General features: G+C 41.8%; 1 protein-coding gene across 2 annotated transcripts; it reads left to right on the plus strand.

Moving 5' to 3' along the window:
* The first annotated feature begins 5,063 nt into the window (after window positions 1–5,063).
* SLC46A3 (solute carrier family 46 member 3) lies at window positions 5,064–22,755 on the plus strand. Of its 2 annotated transcripts, XM_021678262.1 has the most exons (7): window positions 5,064–5,615; window positions 6,034–6,246; window positions 12,463–12,508; window positions 13,097–13,333; window positions 14,976–15,059; window positions 18,680–18,836; window positions 22,558–22,755. In XM_021678262.1, the coding sequence occupies exons 2-7, from the start codon at window positions 6,058–6,060 to the stop codon at window positions 22,640–22,642; spliced, it is 798 nt and encodes a 265-aa protein (XP_021533937.1). In that variant the 5' UTR covers window positions 5,064–5,615; window positions 6,034–6,057; the 3' UTR covers window positions 22,643–22,755. The 2 variants fall into 2 exon arrangements, with proteins under 2 accessions (XP_021533937.1, XP_021533936.1); XM_021678261.1 differs by having other exon boundaries at window positions 12,463–13,333.
* Window positions 22,756–22,872: the final 117 nt, after the last annotated feature.

Here is a 22,872-nt window from a genome sequence, read left to right on the forward strand (position 1 = left end):
AATCGATGACAAAAAAGGGAAACATGCAAATAAATAAAATAATATAGAATGTGAAGTCTTAAACAAGAAGCCATTGAGCTAGAGCATAGCAGAAGAGAACACACTTTGCTAGTTTGGCAGGATGATCAGAGAAGACTTCTCCAGGGTGACAGTCAAGTTAACGCCTAAAGGAAAAGTGTAATAACCCTGATGGTAGGAAGGAGTTCAGGGGCACAGAGATGGATAGTGGCCAGATAATTTGGGGCCTTTCAGGCTACAGCAAGGAGGCTGAGCTTTATTCAGAATTCAATAGGGAAGCCATTGAACGGTTTCAGGCAAGAGAATGATGTGCTCCTACATCTATGTAAAGATGATCATGCTTTGTTGCTGTATGTAGATAAAGAGGAGAGGTGGAGTGCCCAAAGTGAGAAACTGTTGCAGCAATGCAGATGAGAGAAGATGGTGGCCTGGGGTAAGGAGCTGGACACAGGAGGAGGACTAATCCTAGAAACATGGAATCACACATGCATGAATTTAACTGACTCTGCTAACTCCAAATCCTTCCCATATCCAACCCCATTAAAAATGGGACTGACTCCTCTTAAGAGAGGAAGATGACAGTTGCTCTGTGGGGTCACAGAAGGAAATGTCAACTTGAAGCAGTGGCCAGGTTCTTCCCTGTAATTTATCAAACACAGCAGGATGTGTGTCTTATTAAACAAGGTTTAGATTCAAATCCAAACATCATTGAATACCCACCAAGTGTGAGACTGTGTTCTAGAAGCTTTCACATATATCCTATTTCACCTGCTGTGGTTGAAAAATAAAGCGTATACGTAATTTACTACATAAATAAAGCAAATTTTATTTATGAGAAGCCCATTCATCATTCTCTGAGCTCTCCCTTCCTTGGAAAGTAAGACCTCTCGCGTGCATACTTTGTCCAAATGAGTCAGTCTTGTTTACTTCTGTTATGCAGAAAAAAAAAATTGAGAAGTCTGATCTGACTGCCTATGTTTCTCACTTCTGCTTTTGTGAGGCTGATACAGAAAACAGTACATCCAGCTCTCACACCTGAGGGCTGGAGGCCTAGCCACTGCACAGACCCAACTACAACTCTAGTGACAAACATTTTCATGGACAGATAATCAACCATTTCTCTTGAGGAACCCCAAGGTCCAAGATGGTGGGTCAGGACAGGATGTAACATCATTACTTTGTTCCCAATTGACCTCCCCCTAAGACCAGGCAGGCCCTGGCATTGGCCTGGCTTACCAGCCCAGCCCTTTCCCTCCACCTCCACCATCACCACCACCACCATCATTTTGGTGGATTTCTTCTTGAGGGCCATTGTTGTCCATTCTGACACTTAGCTCATTTAGAACCATCCCAGCACATCAGAAGGGTTACCATAACTTGAAACTCCAAAGGGAAAGAGCCGGGATTTCTGATTTACTAGGGAAATCCTTAGTCCCTTTGCAAGATTTATAAGAAGAGAATATCTGTTTTGGACATTTAAAACTATGCAGTGGTCTTTAAAAATACTCAGGTGGAAACTCTGGGTGTGAAGTTCAAGAGTAGTGGGTGAGCTTGAGATTTGGGAGTGAGGGCTGTATTAGTAGTTGAGTCACAAGTGAGGATGTGATTGCGAACATGAGGATGTGAAATGGAACCTGAGGAATAGTACGGTTTGAGAAGCAAGCCCGCCAAGGAAGCTGAGAAGGAGCTCTTAGAGTAGTAGAAAGATACAGCCATGTCATAGACCCCAAAGGGAGAAAACATTTCAAAAAGGAATTTGTTCAACAGCGTCCAAGATAACAGTGAAAAAGCCAAGGACTGAAGTCAGGTTATGAATTTCTCGGATAGATAAAACTTATTCAGGTCTGTTTTGGCATTATCGATCAAGGTCATATGATCAGATTACATTCCCTTTCAACAATTTGTGCTCAGAGTTGTATAATTAGACTCTTATCAGCGCAGTACTGACAATCACCTGCTAAGTAGTAATTGGTATAATGAAGGTCATTTCATCACATCTGACTCTACTGATTTGATCAGAAGTGAAAAAGCCACTTTCCTCTTGAAATCAACAAAATCTAGTAACTACTATATTCTGTTTTGGCTTTGCCACTTGACAAGGGCACTGCCCTGTACAGCGTGGGTTCTTCCGAGTTCGGTATATCTATTCACGTGTCAGGTAATGACTCAATTCTCCCACACTTTTTCCTGGAATACTATCAAAACATTTTGAACAACGTGATAGAATGTGGTCTGGTCTCCACTTAGCTTGGGCATATCATTTATATATTTAGTCCACTTATTTTCTCTTTAGTCTGACATTATTAAAGTACTTCTACTTGGAGCCAATGTGATCATAAGCAGAAATATAAATACAGGTAATATCAAGCGTCAATACAATTTCAGAATATGCTTACATTAAAATTTCTAGGTTCACTGAACTGGAAACATAAAAATTCAAAATCCTCCTGGAGACCTGGTGACTCACGTTTCAGAAACACGGTCAGGGAGATTATGCCCAATCGGTGGGCACTCCTCCTTTCGTGCCTAGACTTTATTTTTGATTTCTGTCTTTAAGGGAAGAAGGCTTGAGTGGGAACCAATGAGCAGCAACAACAGCAGTAGGTGAATGACAATTACTGGTCTGTGATGATATCCATAGACTTTGTTTTGAATCATTTTTACTCCTTTCATATATTTTCATCTTTTCCTAAAAAATAAATGGGCATTTCTTTGATAATTAACTGTGGTATGTTAACTTTTTTTGTTTCATCCACAGCACCTAGTAGAGTGACAGAGTCCAACTGACAGTTGGCTAAGGCTTCTTTAGCTTAATACATACTCAAGGACTTAATATCATTTGGGGGGGAAAAGGAAAAAGGCTTGCATAACAATTTTTATCACATAGAGATATGCAGCCCAGAGTAAATTAAGAAGGCCTGGTTCTCTCCATGTGTAAGAGCAGGGACGGCAAAGCCTGGATATATATCGGCTACTAATTGTTTCTGCCCATAAACAGAGCATCTCTTAAATGCCTTTTCCCTTCTCTTGATTTTCATGAGAAATCATGGCCTTGGGGACAAGGATGTCATTAGAGGTATTTGCTGATATTACTTCCTCTTTCTGAGTACATGATAGGATTTCACTTTTTCACATGGCCTTGTGGCTTGTTTGCACCAATCAAATGTGAGCAGAAGTGGTATGTATCTTTTCTAGGGGGAAATCTTTAAAAGCTGGTATCAGATTCACCATATTCTATTTTCTCTGCCTTGATGCCAGTGATGATATTAAGGTGATGGCTCCATCAATCTGTCCATGAGTAAAAATGACAGGGAGTAAAGCTTTCCAGTGACCCAAGATGGGCAGGAGATCGAGAGATAAACCTTTGCCATTTTAAGATACTGAGATTTGGGGCATGACCTTGACCTGCTTGATTTTACAGGGGCCAATCACCTGAAGTGGTCATTTTCCTCCTATCTCAACAAGAGGGTCTGAGCTGGCTAAAACAGTTAGAAAGTGGATGCAGCTAGGAAAAAAATAGATATTATTTTAGTGAGAATAAGACTATGCCATGCTTTACAATTCTCAAAAGCATTTTTGCATAGATTATTTCATTTCTTCTCCCTTGTGATCTTGGGAAGTGGTCAGGTCTCTACCTCTCCCTTCCAGACCAACATTCCTTGGTCAGTCGGCTGTTCTCACTGCCCATCCCATTTCTAATGTGCCCCTAATTTAGCACTTAGTACAGTATACTACAATTTTAAAATATGATCTGTCCTCCTAGGCAACTGTGTCCTGTTCAATTTTGTATACCTTCTTTCCAACCAACATCCATGCTCCACTGTTTCATACTCATATCAAGTGCTTCATAAATGCTCATTTGAAGAAGCTGAGAAGTTAAGTGGCAAGTCGTAGGTTACAAGTAGCAATTAGTATTCAAATCTAAGACTTCCGACTCAACGTTCTAGTGACAACTATCATTTACTGAGCACGGAGAAAGAGAAAGCAGCTGTGACATCTGGGTACTGTCCTTGATGTTGCTATGAGCTTGTCGGGACCACATTCTGTGGACTAAAAACAATTTCACAGAATAACATCAGACAAAGCCATTCTATGACCATGATCAAGACAAAAACAAGACCACTCCACAGTCTTGTCTGAACACAGATCAGGAACATTGTTGAAACCACAAAAATGACCAAAAATGTCTACTACAAGCTGCTTCTTTATCAGTAATGGCTTTAACCTCCATCTAGCGTTCACTCCTTCTTACTAAGAATTAAGATACCCAATCATAGAATTACCCCCACTTCCTGACAGCATCCAATACAGTGCCTGGCCTTGCTTTCTTGAATGCTTCCCACAATTGCATAAACCCAAATCCGGTAACAAATTCTAACGCCTCTACTGAGATACCCCATTGTTCCTCATGTATGCATTCCCCCTCCTCACCAAAACTAATAAATCCAACTTCGGGTGTGTTGCTGGTAGGCTTGTTGGAAGGCATGTACAGTCCCTCCTTTGCTCCAGGGCTACGGTGTACACACACATGTTGAGGGTTTCATTAGAAACCCTCATTAGGTGTGGGATTGTGACGTCCACTTGACAAAGAAATGAAGGGTCATAGAGATGAAATAATTTGCCCCAGGTGACACTCCCAGGAAGAGCCAGAGACCACAAATCAGGCCCTTTGCCAGGAGCACTCTCTTTCCCGCACCCTCCACGGGAGCTCCCTACTCTGTCCCCATCTTCTGCGTTCCTTAGGGCACTTGCCCTGTGACCCGGATGCTACGGGGAGCTGCATCTCAAATATGTTCCTTTTGCAACTGATCTCCTGTGTGCTTCTGTGAAAAACGATATCCGGTCCAGAAATGTTTTCTCACTGCAGAGCCCTGGAGCCGGCCCACGGAGCTGCCTAGCAGCCGGGAGCCGGCAACCCGGCAACCCTGCAATGTGGGATCAGCCTGGGCCTCTGGGGGCGGGCTCACGAGAGTGACGTCAAGCGGACCAATCCCTGCGAGGTCGCCGGCCACGGGGCCCAATGGCAGAAGAGCCTGGCAGGACAGTGAGAGCAACGCCGGCGGCAACACCCGCACCCCAGCGGCCCTACCTTCTCTGCGGGCGGTGGTGCTCGGCGGGCAGGGGCCAGTGTCGCCCGAGCACCGGACGGGCCGCGGACCCACAGACCCACCCACCGACCCCCGGACAGACTGCCGACCGCGCAGGGAGTAGCCGCCCGTTGCGCCGGCAACTCCCGCAGCTCCCTGGGACCGAGTCCGCAGGGCCGCCGAGGAGCCGAGCGAGGGCTGCGCAGCGAACTGTCGCCGTCGTGACTCTGGACGCAGGAGTAGTTTGCTTTAAAATGAGAGCTTGAGTTTCCCCGACAGGTGCATTTGGTCGAATTCAACGGAAATTCCCCTCCCCGTCCCAGCGCGGCGGTGCAGACCCGGCCCCCGACCCAGACGGCGGCCAGTGTCCCCGGGAGCATTTGCTGCTGGGCACGTGCCCGGGACGCGCAGGGCACCCCCACCCCCAAAGAGAAGACAGCCCCCAGAGATTCCGGGCCCCGAAAATGATCGGACCCGCGCCTAGCCTGGCAGGAAGACTCTAACCGTGGGGTGAGTTTAAACGAGAAAAAAAAAAATCCCTTTACGATTGGGAGCTGCTTTTTGAAGGCCTCCTTCCTGTCCTATTAACAAGCAGCAAAATAACAATAACAAACAATTGCGCAACTGTCCTGTTCTCAGAGGAACCTCACTGTTTCCCTTTTGAAAACCGGTTGGCACTATACAAGGTGGGGACTGTAGTGAGATTATTCCAAACGAAAATGGGTGACAACTTATAAAACTATTTTAAGGCGGCGTGAGTCCTAAAAGGTCGTAATTCTTAAAAATAGAAGTACGACAGTCTCGGGTTTACTGCGTACCCTATTCCAAAGTAAAAATTAATCTCTTATGAAGTGCTTACTGCTTTCTGTTCCCTAGTTTGCCTGTTTACTCCACAAAATTCCTCTAACTTCCCCGTTCTTTTTCATAGAATTCAGCTACCTACCCAGGCAATATGAAGATTTTCTTTGTAGAACCTGCCATTTGCCTTAGTGCATTTGCTATGACTTTGGCTACCCCACTGACAACCCAGTATGTGTATAGGAGAATATGGGAAGAAACGAGCAACTACAGTTTTGTATCTGATAGCAATACTTCTGAGTGTGGAAAAAACAAAAGCAGCCCCATTTTTGCATTCCAGGAGGTAAGAAATTAAAATATCCCTAAAATGTAATAAAAGGGGAATGTATAATGGGGTTTTCAATGAAAGAGGGCCTTGCACTTATCATCCGTTGATCCCTCAAGGGTCACCTTAAAACTCTTAAATCCCAAATCAAGAGCCTTTATTCAGTTCTCCTGTTTGAAGTTTCCTGACACCTCTAATCTGCTTCTTCTAAGTAAAACCCCCTTCTTCTTCTGTGACACTGGCTGTTCTCTTTTCTGAGAAAATTTCAGCCTAATCTCATCTCCTGAGTGGCTGTGCCCTTCCTCCTTCCCAAGCAAAAGCCTGAAGGTTTGACCAAGGCCAGCTGGAATGAGTACTGGGTGACCTCAGTGGGGTCAAACAGGGTGCTTCTGCCTTTCCCTTCCCTCCCCTCTGGCCTTACCCATCCCCCCTTCTACGGCATGTACATGACCCAGTTTTCAGTGACCCCCAGAACGTAGCCCATCACTGAACACGATGGGCCCCGGGGTCCGTCATCGGCTGATGGAGAAGCAGTGTGTCATTCCTCATTTGCTGTTCTCAGATCAGCTCTGACTCTCAAATGTTGAGGAGCTACTGTGTGAGCTTACGTGCGGAGGAGAGCACTCACTTTGGTGCTGAGGGCACTGAAAATGTTTAGCCAGATATTACAGATTACTTCTGCCTCTCCAGCCTCCTCCCCCAATTTTTTGTTTAAAACAGGAGGTACATCGCCATTCTCCTGCTCCCTCAGTTTTGTTTTGTTTTTTTAAATCAAAGTCTGCCAATGTCCAGATGCAAAGGAGATGCATTCAGATTTGGAATTTTTCCCCCCAGAAAGCCTTAAAAACAGACCACACTTAGAAACATTGACCTATTTCCCTAGAGGATATTTAGTGATGGCAAAAGAGTGGGACTGCCTCCCCAAAGGACAAGAAGAGTTTAAGGGAATTCGAATCACCTGCTGGCTGGCTCTGAGATTTTTCTCCTCAGTAGAAGAGAATTCAGGTGTGACTGGAAGATGAGTCTGAGGCCTGGAAGAAATGGCAAAGGGCCGAGAAGGAAGGCTCTAGCATTTCCGGAGATGTTCCCCGAGGTGTCAGGTATAACCTTGCTAGGCTGAGGCCTGGCTGTTTGGCACAGCTTCTGCTGTTCCTCATTTTCTCATTTCCATGGGAGAAATTTTCTTGGAACTGATAATTATTGGGAACCCATACAGACATCAAGGTTCCGGCCTAAAGTGAGGTCATAAAAATAGAAGGGCCAAGGGTCTCACCTTGTGGTTTTGTCTCCTGATTTCAAGAATGTTTCCTTTTATATATATATGTCATTCCCAGGGAGTGAAAAGGTTCAAAGGGCTCATCAGTTTCTATATTGGATTCTGTGCTTTCCTTTACCAGACACCTGGAGCAATGGGAGGGACAGAGGGGAAGAGGACTTGAATGTCTGGAAAAATCTGCTGCCCTTGCCCTCCTAGAGTAAAGGGAGACAGGATGTGGTTCAGTCACCTTGGTGGCCTCTATGACTGTGCAGGTGATGACTGTTGGCCCCTCTGGCCTTACCTAGTTGCTGAGATCCCCCCACTGCCCAGAGCAGTGGTCTCATTTTGAAGATTTTTGCCGAATGTTTAAGTTGATTGTTGTTTCATTGTTTTTTAATTAGATTAATATTCAAGAGGACATACTGCCCTAGATCCCTTCCCTTAAAGTTGGTGCTCTAGAGCTACAGGTGCTTTTTCTCAGATTGGGGAGCTAGAAAGCACCTCTGTCTCCACCCATAACCGAGACAGGTCAGGTGGGCCACTCACCTTCAGCTCCTTAGGAAGGAGGAACACTTTTGCTTCCCAGGAGGCACCACCATCACCTTCAGCACTTCCCTCTGGCCCCTTTTCTGGACACTGTTCCTGCTCAGTATAAGAATATTCTCTTACCTGGGGCACCTGGGTGACTTAGTCGGTTAAGCATCTGCCTTTGGCTCAGGTCCTGGGATTGAGTCTCACATCAGCTCCCTGCTCAGCGGGGATTCTGCTTCTCCCTCTCCCTCTGCCCCCCACTTGTGTTCTCTCTCTCTCTCTCTCAAATAAATAAATAAAATCTTAAAAAAAGAAAGAATATCCTTTTACCTTTAAATCCAAGGACAAATGTTGCCTGTTTTATGAGCTTCCTTCTCAATTTCCAGCTCTGCTTGGTGGGTGCTGACCACTTGCTGACTAAAAGAAGTTTAGGGGTTTGAGAACTGTTCTTATAACCCTAAAAACAAAATTTCATAGCACAGGGTCAGTCCCTAATAAAATAAATAAATGATTTTTTTTTTCAGTTCAGGTTTTTCTTTCCCACTCCCCCAAAAGACCAATTACTTATAAGAAAAGTTCATAACACAATAATGTATTGAACTTCTTACCGTTATACCATATTTATTTATCCTTCTATAAAACAAATACACACATGGACACATGTATTGGATGCAAGATAATAAGAATTTCAGGGTTCAGATATAAGAATAAACTGAGCTATTTGACTTACACTTACCATTGTGAAAGTCTATATGAATAAAAGTCTTATTTTTCAAATCCACTGGGATTAATATGTATATCCATATAAATAAAGATTGATCTAACCTATTTTTCAAATCTTTGAGTTTGACTATAAGGTACACCCACATACTTCTCTTGGGCAAGATTAGTCTCTAAAGGACGTCTTAAAATGGCAAGGCTGTGGGAAGGAAGGTCTTGGCTGAGGGAGAAGAGGTAGGGAATTCTAGGCATGTTTGTTGACTTTTGCAGAGGAAGGAATTTTTAAGCCCCTTGTCACCCCCTCCTTCCCACCCATTACTTCCCAGGTTAACTGACTGGTTTTGAGGTATTAAATTGGCCATTGTGGTCTGTTCTCTTCAGGTACTTTCAAGATAGGGACGCTGCTATTTGAGGGGACAAGTTGGCATTAACCAGATCATGAAGTTGTTCTTATTCAGTAATTTATTTATAAACCTTTTAATAACTAACACAATCCCTTATTACCAGCAGATAGAGAATATTTTCTGCTCAATTGTAATTATACATTTTAGCCTATGAAATTGTGACTTTTTAAAAATTGATATTCCTTTCCTTAAGTTATCTCTCTCTCTACATTGTCATTCTGTTCAAACTTGCACAGGGAATAGCACTTTTTACTCTGATTTCTCCCATCTCCTTATCTAATATATAATTATCATTCTCCAGAGTTTAAAAGGTATAGGTTGCAGATGAGGAGAGTCGTCTGTGTAAAAGGCTGGGTTAGGAATGACAGTAGACAGAAGACAGGATGTGGGGGAGGGGTGGAAATGGGAGGAGGAATCTCAAACTGGAACATCTTGTTGACTAGTTGATTAAAAGATAATTGTTTCATTTACTTCTTTATTCAGTAAATATTTACTTGATGGCTTTTATATCCCTAGAGATACAGAGATGTGCTCAGGAAGCCTGACCTAGTAAAAATGAAAACAGCCGAAGTTGATTAAGCACTAATCCGTAATAGGGTCTGTGCGGTCTGCCTTATATTGACATACTGACTTCAAATGCAACTCTCACGACAGCCTGCATGATAGGGACTCGGGTCACCCCCTCTTGTCAGATGAAGCTATAGGGATAAATGATTTGGTGAGGATCACACACAGCTAGCAGGTTACAAGGCCCATTTTACTTGCTTATTCATCTATGCAACCAGACGCGGATGAATATCTAGGGCGCGCCCTGTGAAGCACTGTTGTTGGAACTGGTGATACTGTGGTCAAGAAGACAGGGTTCCAGGCCTTCTGGAGCTTATGCTGTAGTGGAGAGGGCACACCTGAGCAGTTCAATGAAAGGAACCCGTCCTGTCGAGGGGTGGCAAGTATCTAAAGAAAATACAGCCAGACAAGCTCATAGAGCGCCGGGTGAGGGTTAGTGGGGTTGCTTTGGATTGTGTGATGAGTTGCAGAAGACTTCTGAGGAGGTGGCATTTGAATTGAGGAAGTGAGTTGCAGGAGGGAGGCAGAGGGAATAGCAAGTACAAAGGTGAATGAGCACAGAGTGTTTGAGGAATGGCTTGCAGCTGAGGGGAGTGAGGAAGTGGACATGAAATCAGAGAAGTCATGATGTCTGGCCACCCATGCCATGGCAAGGAATTCGGATTTATTCCAGCGTAAGGAAAGCCACTGGGGGATTTTTTTTTTTTAAGTATTTATTTATTTGAGAGAGAGAGCGCGAGAGATTGAGAGAACGAGTGGGGGAGGGACAGAGGGAGAAGCAGACTCCCCCCAGAGCAGGGAGCTTGACGAACGGACATGGGACTGATCCTAGGACTGTGGGATCATGACCTGAGCCGAAGGCAGGTAGATGCTTAACCGACTGAGCCACCCAGGCACCCGCCACTGAGGGATTTTGAGCAGAGGAGTGACGTGAGCTGATTGTTTTTAAAGATCACTCTAACTGCTGTGTAAAGAACGGACTACATTATGGGGCACTTGGGTGGCTCAGTTGGTTAAGCGACTGCCTTCTGCTCAGGTCATGATCCTGGAGTCCCGGGATCGAGTCCCGCATAGGGCGCCCTGCTCAGCAGGGAGTCTCCTTCTCCCTCTGACCCTCCCCCCTCTCATGCTCTCTCTCTGTCTCATTCTTTCTCTCTCAAATATATAAATAAATTAAATCTTAAAAAAAAAAAAAAAAGAACTGACTACATCTGAATCTAGATTGATCTGACTCCAGAGCTCTTAATCATTACACAAAAGAATGTAGCTGGGGAATGATAATTGCCATATGAGAAGTTTCAATAGAAGGAGAGATTACATCTGTTTGGGCATTTCAGGGAAATCCAAGTGGGACTTGACTATGGACTGTGCCTGTAACATAGAGTATTGGAGGGGGAGTGAGTGGAGATAATGCAGAAGAGTGGGGTTGGACCGCATCTCGGTGGCCTTACACAACAGACTAGGAGTGTGAGCTTTCTCTAGCAGACAGTGGGCTGAGCAGGTGAGAGACATGCTGCTAGTGTGTTTTGGTAAGATGCTGCCACCATTCGCGTGTATGATCTGCAAAGTAAGGGAGCTGGCATCATAGACTGCATTGAGGAGAGAGCCAGCTAGATGCCAGGACAGTTCAGGTGAAAACTCTGAGCCCTGTCCTTCCAGGGCCAGCTCAGGGACTATAAAGAGGTAAAGGATGCGAGAAGCACTAGGTGTTGGTGGGCATGGATGAAGGGAAAGGCCAGAAACAAAGATGACTGAAGGTTTGAGTCTGAGGGACTAGAACATTTCCTGATAACCTGAAATTGCTTGCATTATTTGAATATATAAAAATAAACACAGGCTCACTCTTTAAAAAAATTAATTTCAGAAATTGATATTTTTGTGGTTCATCAGTTGTTTTAGGGTCTTCCTAAATATTACATGAATCTATTTTTAAAAATGAGTTTAGTAATCCCTAGTATAAAAATGACACATACTCTTTATATAAAATTTGGAAAATACAGAGAGAAGTGGCAAACAGAAAATGCTTTTAAATCACCCAAAATTCTTCCCATCAAATAACTAGCGTTATGGTTGTAACGTCTTCCAGTCTGTGTGTGTACCTGGTGATTATGGTCCTCCGGGGAGCTGGGTTTATCTTACTCCTCAGTTCATGGTATGCTACCATCTTTAGTCAGTGCAAAGCTGCTCTTTGGGTTTTATCTTATTTTTTAGTAAGTAAAGAAATAGATTAGAAGAAACTTATTTGTGGAGACACACGTGAACAAAGCAACTGAGTGCTTCCTAAATAAAGGCCTATCAAATATGACATTTACATGTGACACTCATTCCCCTTTAAGTAGACAGAAAGATCTATCACAGGAAAGGGTATTGCTCTTGCTTTACAACAGTGGGCATGATCTCAGTGCTAAACTGTTGATAGAAGAAAGAAAAATCATTATATGACCAGTCCCAGATGTCTTGGGGTCTGTGGATCTTCTATATAAGACACACATGCACCAATACACAATTGTCTGTTTATGAGTTCAAGTCCCCACCACGGTACTTGCATATTATGCCTGAGCTTCAATTACTATATTGCCTCTTGATACTTGCTTTATGAACTGGATGAAGATTCAGGCTGTATCAAACCCATGCACCAGAGATTCCTTGTTGGTGACCTACTGGAAATGTAAAGAAAAGTATGCATCGTGATTATTTCTGTGCATGTTGTCTATATCTCTGTAAACACATTGTCTTCTTTTTGTCTCTTTGCAGGAAGTTCAGAAGAAAGTGTCTCTTTTCAATCTGCAGATGGACATAAGTGGGTTAATTCCTGGTCTGGTGTCTACATTCATACTTCTATCTCATAGTGATCATCGAGGACGAAAATTCCCTTTGATTTTGTCTTCTGTTGGTGCTCTTGCAACCAGTATTTGGCTCTGTTTGCTTTCCTATTTTGCTTTTCCATTCCAGCTTTTGATTGCATCTACCTTCATCGGTGCACTTTGTGGCAATTCCACCACATTTTTAGGAGCCTGTTTTGCCTACATAGTTGATCAATGTACAGAACAGAAACAAAGAACAATTCGAATAGCTATAATCGACTTCATACTTGGACTTGTCACTGGATTAACAGGACTGTCTTCTGGTTATTTTATCAGAGAATTAGGTTTTGTGTGGTCTTTTTTAATTATTGCTATGGCTCTTACTGTTAATTTGATTTATATTTCATTTTTTCTTGGTGATTCAGTGACAGGATCTTCATCTCAGAATGTTTCCATGTCATGTAGTGAAGGCTTTAAAAACCTGTTGTACCGAACTTCCATGCTTTTTAAAAATGCTTCTGGTAAGCGACGGTATTATCTCTGTTTGTTACTTTTTACAATGATCACTTACTTTTTTGTGACAGTTGGCGTTTCCCCCATCTTTATCCTTTATGAATTGGATTCACCACTCTGCTGGAATGAAGTTTTTATAGGTTATGGATCAGCTCTGGGTAGCGTCACCTTTTTTAGTAGTTTCCTAGGAATATGGCTTTTTTCTTACTGTATGGAAGACATTCATATGGCCTTCATTGGAATCTCTACCACCATGGCAGGAATGGTTATGACTGCTTTTGCCAAAACAACATTGATGATGTTTTTAGGTAAGTTATAAATGTAGCCTTAGAACTAACCATGTATTTATGTTTATATCAAATGAATTTAGTCTGTTGGGTGATAAACTTTTAACATATAATTCTCTATTTAATGCATTCTAGTTCAAGTAAGGCACTTTGTTAAAAGCCAGTTTGCCAGAAACTGAAAGCCAATCTGCTTTAAAAAAAGCAATTCACTGAATAACCACAATTTTCCAAATTTGCATACTTGACAAAAAATTGTTTTGAGGAACATTCTTCTTGTGAGTCAATTCTTCAAAACAACTTTTGCCAACTTGCATATTTCTTAAATGCTGAAGGTTGGGGCACTGGGCACTGGGTGGCTCAGTCGGTTGAGCATCCAATTCCTGGTTTTGGCTTAGGTCATGATCTCAGGGTCATGAGATGGAGCCCCACTCAGGCTCCCTGCTCAGCAGGGAGTCTGCTTGAGATTCTCTCTTTGCCTCTCCCTCTGCCCCATAAATGTGCTGCTAAGAAGGCTACTTTCCATAAAAATTTTAAAGAGCATTATATAAAGTAGACTCAAAAGATTTATAAAATTCATATTTATTGAATATATTCAAAAAGAAAATTCTTTAAGATAGGCTTTTGCAAATTGGTCATTTCATTAATTGGCTTTTTGATAAATCACTTTTTGCCAAACTAGACTGCTTCCTTAACTACCTACCCCATAAGTGGTTTCAGTAGGGCTTGAGTGAGATGCTGCCTTTGAAAGAGCTAAGGGATCTGTAAAGTGGGACCTTGAGAAGGGTCTAATTTCATCTTTTTTACAAAGGCACTGTCAACCTCTTGCTCCCTTGCAGGGAAGCAGGATGACCAAATAGAATTGGGCTTAATGTCCATCTATAGTACCAGGTGATCTTGGGCAAGTTACTTAACTACTCTGGGCCCTCATTTACTCATCCGTAAAATGGGCACAGTAGCACCGAATTCACTGGGTTATAATGAATATTAGAAGAAATCACTGTAAAGCACTTAGCACAATGCCTCGTATTCAGTCAGTTCTCCCTGTCTCCCTTAGAGTTGCCAAGGCCAAGTAAGTTAATATATGTGAAATCACACTGAAAACTTTAGAGTCATCTGCAAAAATAATATATTGCTATTTTATCGTATATAACTAGAAATGCTACTATTAGGGGTCCATAATTTAAGAGGAGAGGCAATCTGTGTTCATGAAATTATTCCACACAAAGATGAAGAAGCATAAAGATAAAGAACCAATTTATCAATACGTGCATCAATATGATAAAAGAATGCAGACACTAAGAATGCCAAGTCTGAAAAAGCAAAAACAGAAAACAAATGTGGAAAGCTAAGTCACACCTTGCTAAATGAGGTTTCTACAATAATCAGGGAAATAGCAGATCAGTTCCAATTGGCAGAATATATAGATCTGGACCTCAAACCTCCCTGAACTCTTGTTCTTAGCACTGTAGAATAAGAGGGCAAACGAACCTTGAACTGGCCTGTCTGCAGTGTATCTGTGTATTCATTAAACAGAAGTCTATAATTAATTACTTCAGTCCTTAGGTGCAATGAGTTAGGATGCTTAGAGAGAAAACATTTCACATCAAAAATTGACCACTGGTTTTCTGATTTAGCCCATGATTTCCCACCATTTCTCTTACAGTCAGGCTGCCGTTCCTTTTCACTGTTGTGCCACTCTCTGTTCTACGCTCCATGGTATCCAAAGTGGTTCGTTCTACTGAACAAGGTGAGTTTAATTTGCTGAAGGGAAATAATGAATCTACAATCTGTATCAACTCAAATCTATGTACGACCAATGTTTGATTCTTCAGAATATTCTACAACCGTTTTTCTGCTCAGAACTCCCTTTTGAATTAAGTGGTAAGTTCTGTGTTCAGAAGAGGCTTATATTCAGGCAGGGGTGCCCCTGCCCAGGGTCTCCTGCTTTAGAAGCTTGCTCTGGCCAGACCCCGCCCCAAGAGGAGAGCAGTGCTCAGAGCTAGGCAGATGCCCACTGGGAGCCCACCACACCTACCCCTTCTAGACTACACTCTGGTTACCTGGACCCCCGTAATTCCCCACCAGACAGCTCTGGGTTCACATCCATGAGTGCCTGGATGGTAGTCTTCCTCAGACCCTTTAGCCTGAGGGTGGACTGTGACCCCAGTGTGCTCTCCTCTAGATCAAAGGGGTAGCCAAGCCATGACTCTTTATAGGAGATCTGGCCCAACCTTAGAATTGCAGAGTGGGGTGTCTACAGCCATGTGTAAATGATCCTTTCTGAGCAGGATGGAGCAAGAGGTAGAACACAACATGGGTGGGCTGCACCCTACAGCTGGGGACTGAGGGCCAAGGGCTAGCTAGCTCTGCCAGTGCTGTCATTTTCCTACACAGAACTCTAAAAAGTCTGAGAATTCTAAGTTTGTTCCTGACCCTCCAAATCATCGTGATGGTATATAATTATGCTTCTTCATCTTTGTGTGGAATAATTTCATGAACACAGATTGCCTCTCCTCTTAAATTATGGACCCCTAATAGTAGCATTTCTAGTTATATACGATAAAATAGCAATATATTATTTTTGCACTGACTAATATATGGAAGTGTTGAATCACTATATTGTATACCTGAAACTAATATAACACTGTATGTTAACTACACTGGAATTAAAAAAAAACCTCAACAACAAAAAGAAAACCCAATTATTTGGCAAAGGATTTGAATAGACTTTTCTCCAAAAAGGTGTACAGATGGCCAATAAGCACATGAAGAAATGTTCAACATCATTAGCCATCAGGGAAATGCAAATCAAAACCACAATGAGACCCACTAGGATGGCTAAAATGAAAAAAGACAGACCAAGATGTGAAGAAATTGGAACCCTCTTACATTGCTGGCCGAACATAAAATGATGCGCCCATTTTGCAAGAACAGTTTGGTAGCTCCTCAGAAAGTTAAATAGAGTGATCTTATGACTCAGCAATTCCATTCCTAGAAATAGAATGGAATTGAAATCCCAATAGAAATGAAAACATATACCCACACAAAATCTTATATACAAATGTTCATAGCAGCATTATTTATAATAGCCAAAAAGTATAAAAAAATGGAAATGCCCAGGAACTGGCGAACGGATAGACACATGTATATCTGCCCAATGGAATATTATTTGGCAATAAAAATTAAGTCCTGATGGTACTTGCTACACTGGGGGGGAACCTTGAAAGCATGACGCTAAATGAAAAAGGCCAGACACAAAAGGCCACATACTATCATATAAATATGGTTCCATCTAGATGACATGTTCAGAAAAGGCAAACCCATAGAGACAGAAATCAGAGAAGTGCTGTCCAGGGCTGGGGAGATAGGGGGTGACTGGGAATGGATACAGTTTCTTCTGGGGTGATGGCTGCACAATTCTGTGAACTGTGCAGTTTAAAGGGGTGGGTTTTAAGGTATGTGAATTATATCTCAATAAAGCTGTTCAGCGAAAATAGAAAAATCTACCTGCGTTAACTTGGAACATAGACTTGTCGGGGTGTATAGTTTGTTTCTGTTTATATTTGGTTTAGTTTATTTATAAAATGGCTTTTTAAAAGTCATTTCATACTGTTAAATATAGTGACATTTCAAAGTGTTTTGTTTACTTTTTGGCATTCCATATTCTGAATTGTAACTTCGTGAATCGTGATTCCATTGTTCTAGGATAGGATAATTACTTTGTTTTTAACTGCAAACTACAAAATCCTTTTGGTGATGTCAGAATTTCCGTATTAAATATATTCCCATCCTTCATTACTTTTTAAAAATGGGATATTTTTGTGAAAATGTTATATACTTTAAAGTAATCAGAGAAGGGAAACACTGCATAATGTCTCACTAGCCTCTCACTATCCCTATTATCTTGAATAAGAGAGGAGACAAAACTAGATTTGGGTAATTATTTTGGAATTTCTGTGCTCCATACAGCTGTGAAGCTCACAGCTAAAGCCACCCCAGATGACCTCTTACCTGATCACTACCTGCATACTCCTTCTGATTACAAATTGGAACAGTGTAAAAACAGACTTGACTTTTGAGGTCTATTGAATTAAAAAAAGTATAGGAAGTAAATTAACCTGCACTTGTTATTTACTCCAGTTTATCTCTGGTAACTATTAAACAAGTTGAACTGCTTGGGGAAGTTAAGCAACAAGCGAACCCTACTTTGTAATAGTATGGCTGTTTATGCCAGACAGACATACTGCCTGACCAACTTGCCATGAAGAATGGATTTAAGCCATTGCATAAAAGGACTAGAACAATCCAGTCTGTCTTCCATGGCACTGTGCCTAGCTGTGGCAAGGGATCAGAAACAGAAGAAAATAATAGCTTAGTTAGATAGTGAGGAGTACTTCCAATTAAACTGACTTCATGTCTTATCATAGAACATGGAAGCAGTAGGTCTTTATGCTACTTGCCGATTGATAACTGGGCTCTTGAATTAAGCTTTTATTCATTCATTTGACAAATAAGGATTAAACATATCTACCATGTGCCAGGACAGATAGGCCCTGGGACACAGCAGTAAACAAAGTAGATGTGCACTCGACATGAACAGAGCTTTTGTTTTAGTTAAAAGAAGACATATACGTGAAAATACAATGTATTCTTATGCAATGGCTTAAATCCATTCTTGATGGCACGTTGGTCAGGTGGTATGTCTGTCTGGCATAAACAGCCATACTATTACAAAGTAGGGTTCGCTTGTTGCTTAACTTCCCCAAGCAGTTCAACTTGTTTAATAGTTACCAGAGATAAACTGGAGTAAATAACAAGTGCAGGTTAATTTACTTCCTATGCGATCGTCTTTGTCTGCCGCTGTCACTTTTGCCAGAGCTGAGAAGCAGATGAAAAAGGATTGCTTTAACTTTCAAAAGGCCCCCGGGATAGGACCTTTGCTGGAGGGAGCCACTGGCACGTACACATACGGGTGTGTCACAGATGTCCCCAGCTTAGGGACTGAGTGGGAGATAATCTGGAACGACAGTGGTAGTTGTGGCTATGTGTGCGGCTGTGCAGGAAGAGGAGACTGTGGATTTCGAATGTGTCAGCTGCTGGAGCCTCTTACCTTTGCCCGACTGACATCCAAACTGTTGTGTTTTCAGCTTCCCTCACAACAGGTCAGGGAGAACTGGTGACCTCAGTTTCTTCACCTGCAAAATGGGTTACTGGCTTCTCAGGGATTTAGAGGCAATAGCTTCTGTTCACCAAGCAGTGCCCCACGTTTGCTTTTTTCAGCGAGGAACAATTTTCTCCCTTTGTTTTGTCTATTGTTTTGTTACTCAGCCATTTCTTTTTCTCCCTGCACACCCTGACCCCAAACAGGCACCTTGTTTGCTTGCATTGCTTTCTTGGAAACACTTGGCGGAGTTGCTGCAGTTTCTACTTTTAATGGAATTTATTCAGCGACCGTTGCTTGGTACCCAGGCTTCATCTTTCTGCTGTCTGCTGTTCTATTACTAATTCCAGCCATCAGTCTATGGTATGTAATTATTTTTAATCATTTTATCAAAGGATAGCTGCATTAAATGAATTCCCTAACCTCACCGGTAAAATTACATAGACTGCTAAAGTTGTTGAAGAAATTCAACTGAGTAACTTTTTTTTTTTTAATTTATTTTTGTTTTAGAGAGAGAGCAAGTGGGTGGGGAGGGGCAGAGGGAGAGAGAATCTTAAGCAGGCTCCACACTCAGCATGGAGCTGGATGTGGGGCTCGATCTCACAACCCTGAGATCATGACCTGAGCCAGAATCAAGAGTTGGATGCTTAACCGACTGAGCCAGCCAGGCACTCCTCAACTGAGTAACTTTTAAAGATCTAATTGGCTCTAACTAATTGATTCATGAATTAGGCAGCATCCCATCTAACAAGTAGAGGGGAGCTCTGAGGAGCTGTGCTGAGTGGAAGGTTTTCACAGGATAGAGGGTGGATCAAGAAGCAAAAGAGAAGAAATAATTATTTCAGGCAAAGTCACCTTCCCTTAAGGAGAAGGGCAGGGGGTCTTATCAGGTAGATGATCCCATCTTCCTTTGGGGGATGGAGGGGACCTGTGGGGCAGACTCGTTGGTGCTGATCAGAAAACTCTTGCCTGACTAGTGAAGATTCTGTCTCTGGGGAAGGCTGGAACTGCAGTTAAGTTACATATTCAGTCCAGGTTTGATAACTTGGCCTACCTGATGCCATTTTGGGCCTGTGGTTTTCTTTTTAACAAAGTTTTACCTCAGAATGTACTTTTCTCAATAAATTTTAAGATTTTATTTATTTATTTGACACAGAGAGAGAGAGAGAGAGAGGGTGCACAAGCAGGGGGAGCAGCAGAGGGAGAGAGAGAAGCAGGCTCTCTGCTGAGCAGGGCATCCCATGCAGGGCTCGATCCCAGGACCCTGGGATCATGACCCAAGCCAAAGACAGATACTCAACCAACTGAGCCACTCAGGTGCCCCTTTCAATAAATTTTAGACATGAAGACATCTACTGATAATGTTGAAAACCTAAGAAGAAAGAGACAATGACAAGGCTGACCAAAACTAGGAGAAAGAAAGATTGGGTCAGACTCTGAATAGCTACCCCCTGTCTCTTTAAATACGAACAATTGATTAAATTAGCATCCAAGAATAGATAGATAGATAGGTAGATAAAAACTATGATTTCCTAGAGTATAATATCCTCTGAGGATCAGATTATATAAGAAGATAGACTTTAATATGGAGTCTTGGGTTGATGACAAGAGCAAATAGTGAACACTGAATATCAGGAATGTTCTTTCCAGAGAGTTGGCTTATTTAATGATTACTGTTTTAAAGGTAAATACCCAAATAAACACAAAGTACTAAATTCTATTTGTGAATAGTACGTAGAATAAAAAGACCAGAGTCAGACATGTAAGAGAAATATTTATTTCTCCCTTTGCCTTTTGGTTAATGAAAAGTATGATCTAACTAGGTAAGTGTTTGCTAAAATGCCCAGGCAAACAGGGTCAACACATTCTATAGGGCCAGCACACTGAGCTGAGGGTGCACTGCCCTTTCTTTGCTGGGCTTTGCCCATTCCACATGGCTAAGAGCATAGCGTGGTGATGGGGATCAGTAGAAGGTGGGGCACAAAAGGCATCTCTGCTTTCTCCTGAGCACTGGGCTGGGGTGGGGTGAGTAAGGGTGAAAAGTATCAATGTACCCAGGCTTTATGCATTCTGCCAAGACTATGAACTCCTTAAAGGACTGCCCTACATTTATTCATAGTAGGACCTCAGTACATATTGTCTCTACTGAATTTTGATACCTAGATCCGTGTAAGAGTGTAACAACATTTGCAGTTCCTCTGTAATTTTGATGAAAAGTTATTTTTACTAGATAGCTTTTTAAAAAGAAACCATTCACCTATTGAACTGGCAAAATGAAAAATATACGCTGTGCTAATGAGTACATGATGAGACAATCAATATTATACGTTGCTGGTAGTAGTATTATTTGGCACTATCATTTTTGGAAGGCAATTCATAAACATGTATCAAAAGCTTTTTTAAGAAGTTCATAGTATTTGACCCAGTGATTCCTTTTAGAAACATATCCTAAGGGAATGGTCAGTAATGTAAAAAATTTATATACAGTTGACCCTTGAACAACAACACAGGTCTGAACTGCATGGATTCACTTAACATGCAGATTTTTTTCAATATATACAGTACTATAATGGATTTTCTCTTATGATTTTCTTAATAACATTTCTCTAGTTTTATTATAAAAATACAGTATTATATATATATAAAACATACCACATACATGTTAATAGACTGCTTTATATTACTGGTAAAGCTCCTGGTCAATAGTAGGCTATTAGTAGTTAAGTTTTTAGGCAGTCAACAGTGATATGAACATTTCCAACTACATGGATGCCCCAACTCCTGCATTGTGCAAGGGTCCACTGGTATAAAGACATTCATTAAGACAAAAAAATTTTTTTAAATGACCAAAATGTCCAACAAGAGAATGATTAAATAAATGATGGTGCATCCGTAGCATGAAACATAATGTTAATAAGAATTGGGGAAGGGGGCGCCTGAGTGGCTCAGTCGTTAACTGTCTGCCTTTGGCTCGGGTCATGATCCCAGGGTCCTGGGATTTGAGCCCCCCATGCATGGAGCTCTGCAGGCATGGAGCCCCGCATCAGGCTCCCTGCTCCATGGGAAGCCCGCTCTCCCTCTCACACTACGCCTGCTTGTGTTCCCTCTCTCGCTGTCTCTGTCAAGTAAATAAATAAAATCTTAAAAAAAAAAAAAGAATTGGGGAGTAGATTAATGGGTAATTTTAATTTTATTCTTCATATATTTATACATACCTATTATGAACACATATGCAGCTAGCTAAAAGATAGTTATCCTTTTAAAAATGTTTCTAATGTAAATATAGATGGTCTTCTGAGATTTTTTTAACCCTATACTGTTCAATATTTAAAAAAATAAAATTACATGCAGGGTGCCTGGGTGGCTCAGTCAGTTGGGCGTCTGCCTTTGGCTCAGGTCATGATTTCAGGGTCCTGGGACCGAGCCCTGCCTCAGGCTCCCTGCTCCGCGGGGAGTCTTCTTGTCCCTCTGCCCCTCCTGCCTCCTGCTTGTGCTCTCTCTCTCTCTCAAATAAAGAAAATCTTTAAAATATAATTACATGCTTTTTTTTTTTTTTTAAGATTTTATTTATTTACTTGAGGTGGGGGAAAGTAGAGGGACAGGGAGAGAGAGTCCTAAGCAGACTCTGTGCTGAGCACCAAGCCCCAGCGCTGGGCTCCATCTCACCACCCTGAGATCATAACCCTGAGATCACGACCTAAGCCGAAACCAAGAGTCACCCAGGTGCCCCCCATTACTGCTTTTTAAATTCTAGATGTCTTCTTGTCCCAGCTTCAATTATAGGTATTGAACATGAACTTCAGCCATATCTATAGTCACAGCCACTTTTTGTGGACTACAGAATAAACAATGGGACAGATGGACACTGTAGGTACCTGGAAGAGAAAAAAACTGTAGATTTTTTTATTATTTTCAGAATGCTATGCACCGTGAGTCAGTTGTATTCAAAATGCTACTATATTCCTTCTACATATAATTTGCATAATTTATTGGAAGCCATATAGTCGGGGGAAGATAGAATACAGGTTATTTATTTATGTATTGCCTTCAACACAATTTTAAAATATCTTGTTTGCTTTTGCAGTGTGGTCAAGTGCATCAACTGGAATGAAGGAAGCTATGTACTTCTTACACAAGAGGAATCCAGTGAAGACACTTCAGACAGATGATTAATTGTGATTAAAAAAAAAACAAAAAAACTGAAAGCGAAAGCACGTATCATATACTCTGACTTCTGAGGAATGTAAACTAGTTCCATAATCAATATTTCATGAATAATCAATGCTACATGTCCTTTCTTTTAAACTGAACAGTGAGAGAACTAGCTCCTCGCTCTAGCTTCTTCTTTTTTTTTTTTTTTTTTAGATTTTATTTATTTGCGAGACAGAGAATGAGAGAC

Source organism: Neomonachus schauinslandi, chromosome 3, assembly GCF_002201575.2.
Source record: "Neomonachus schauinslandi chromosome 3, ASM220157v2, whole genome shotgun sequence".
NCBI classification, from domain to species: domain Eukaryota; kingdom Metazoa; phylum Chordata; class Mammalia; order Carnivora; family Phocidae; genus Neomonachus; species Neomonachus schauinslandi.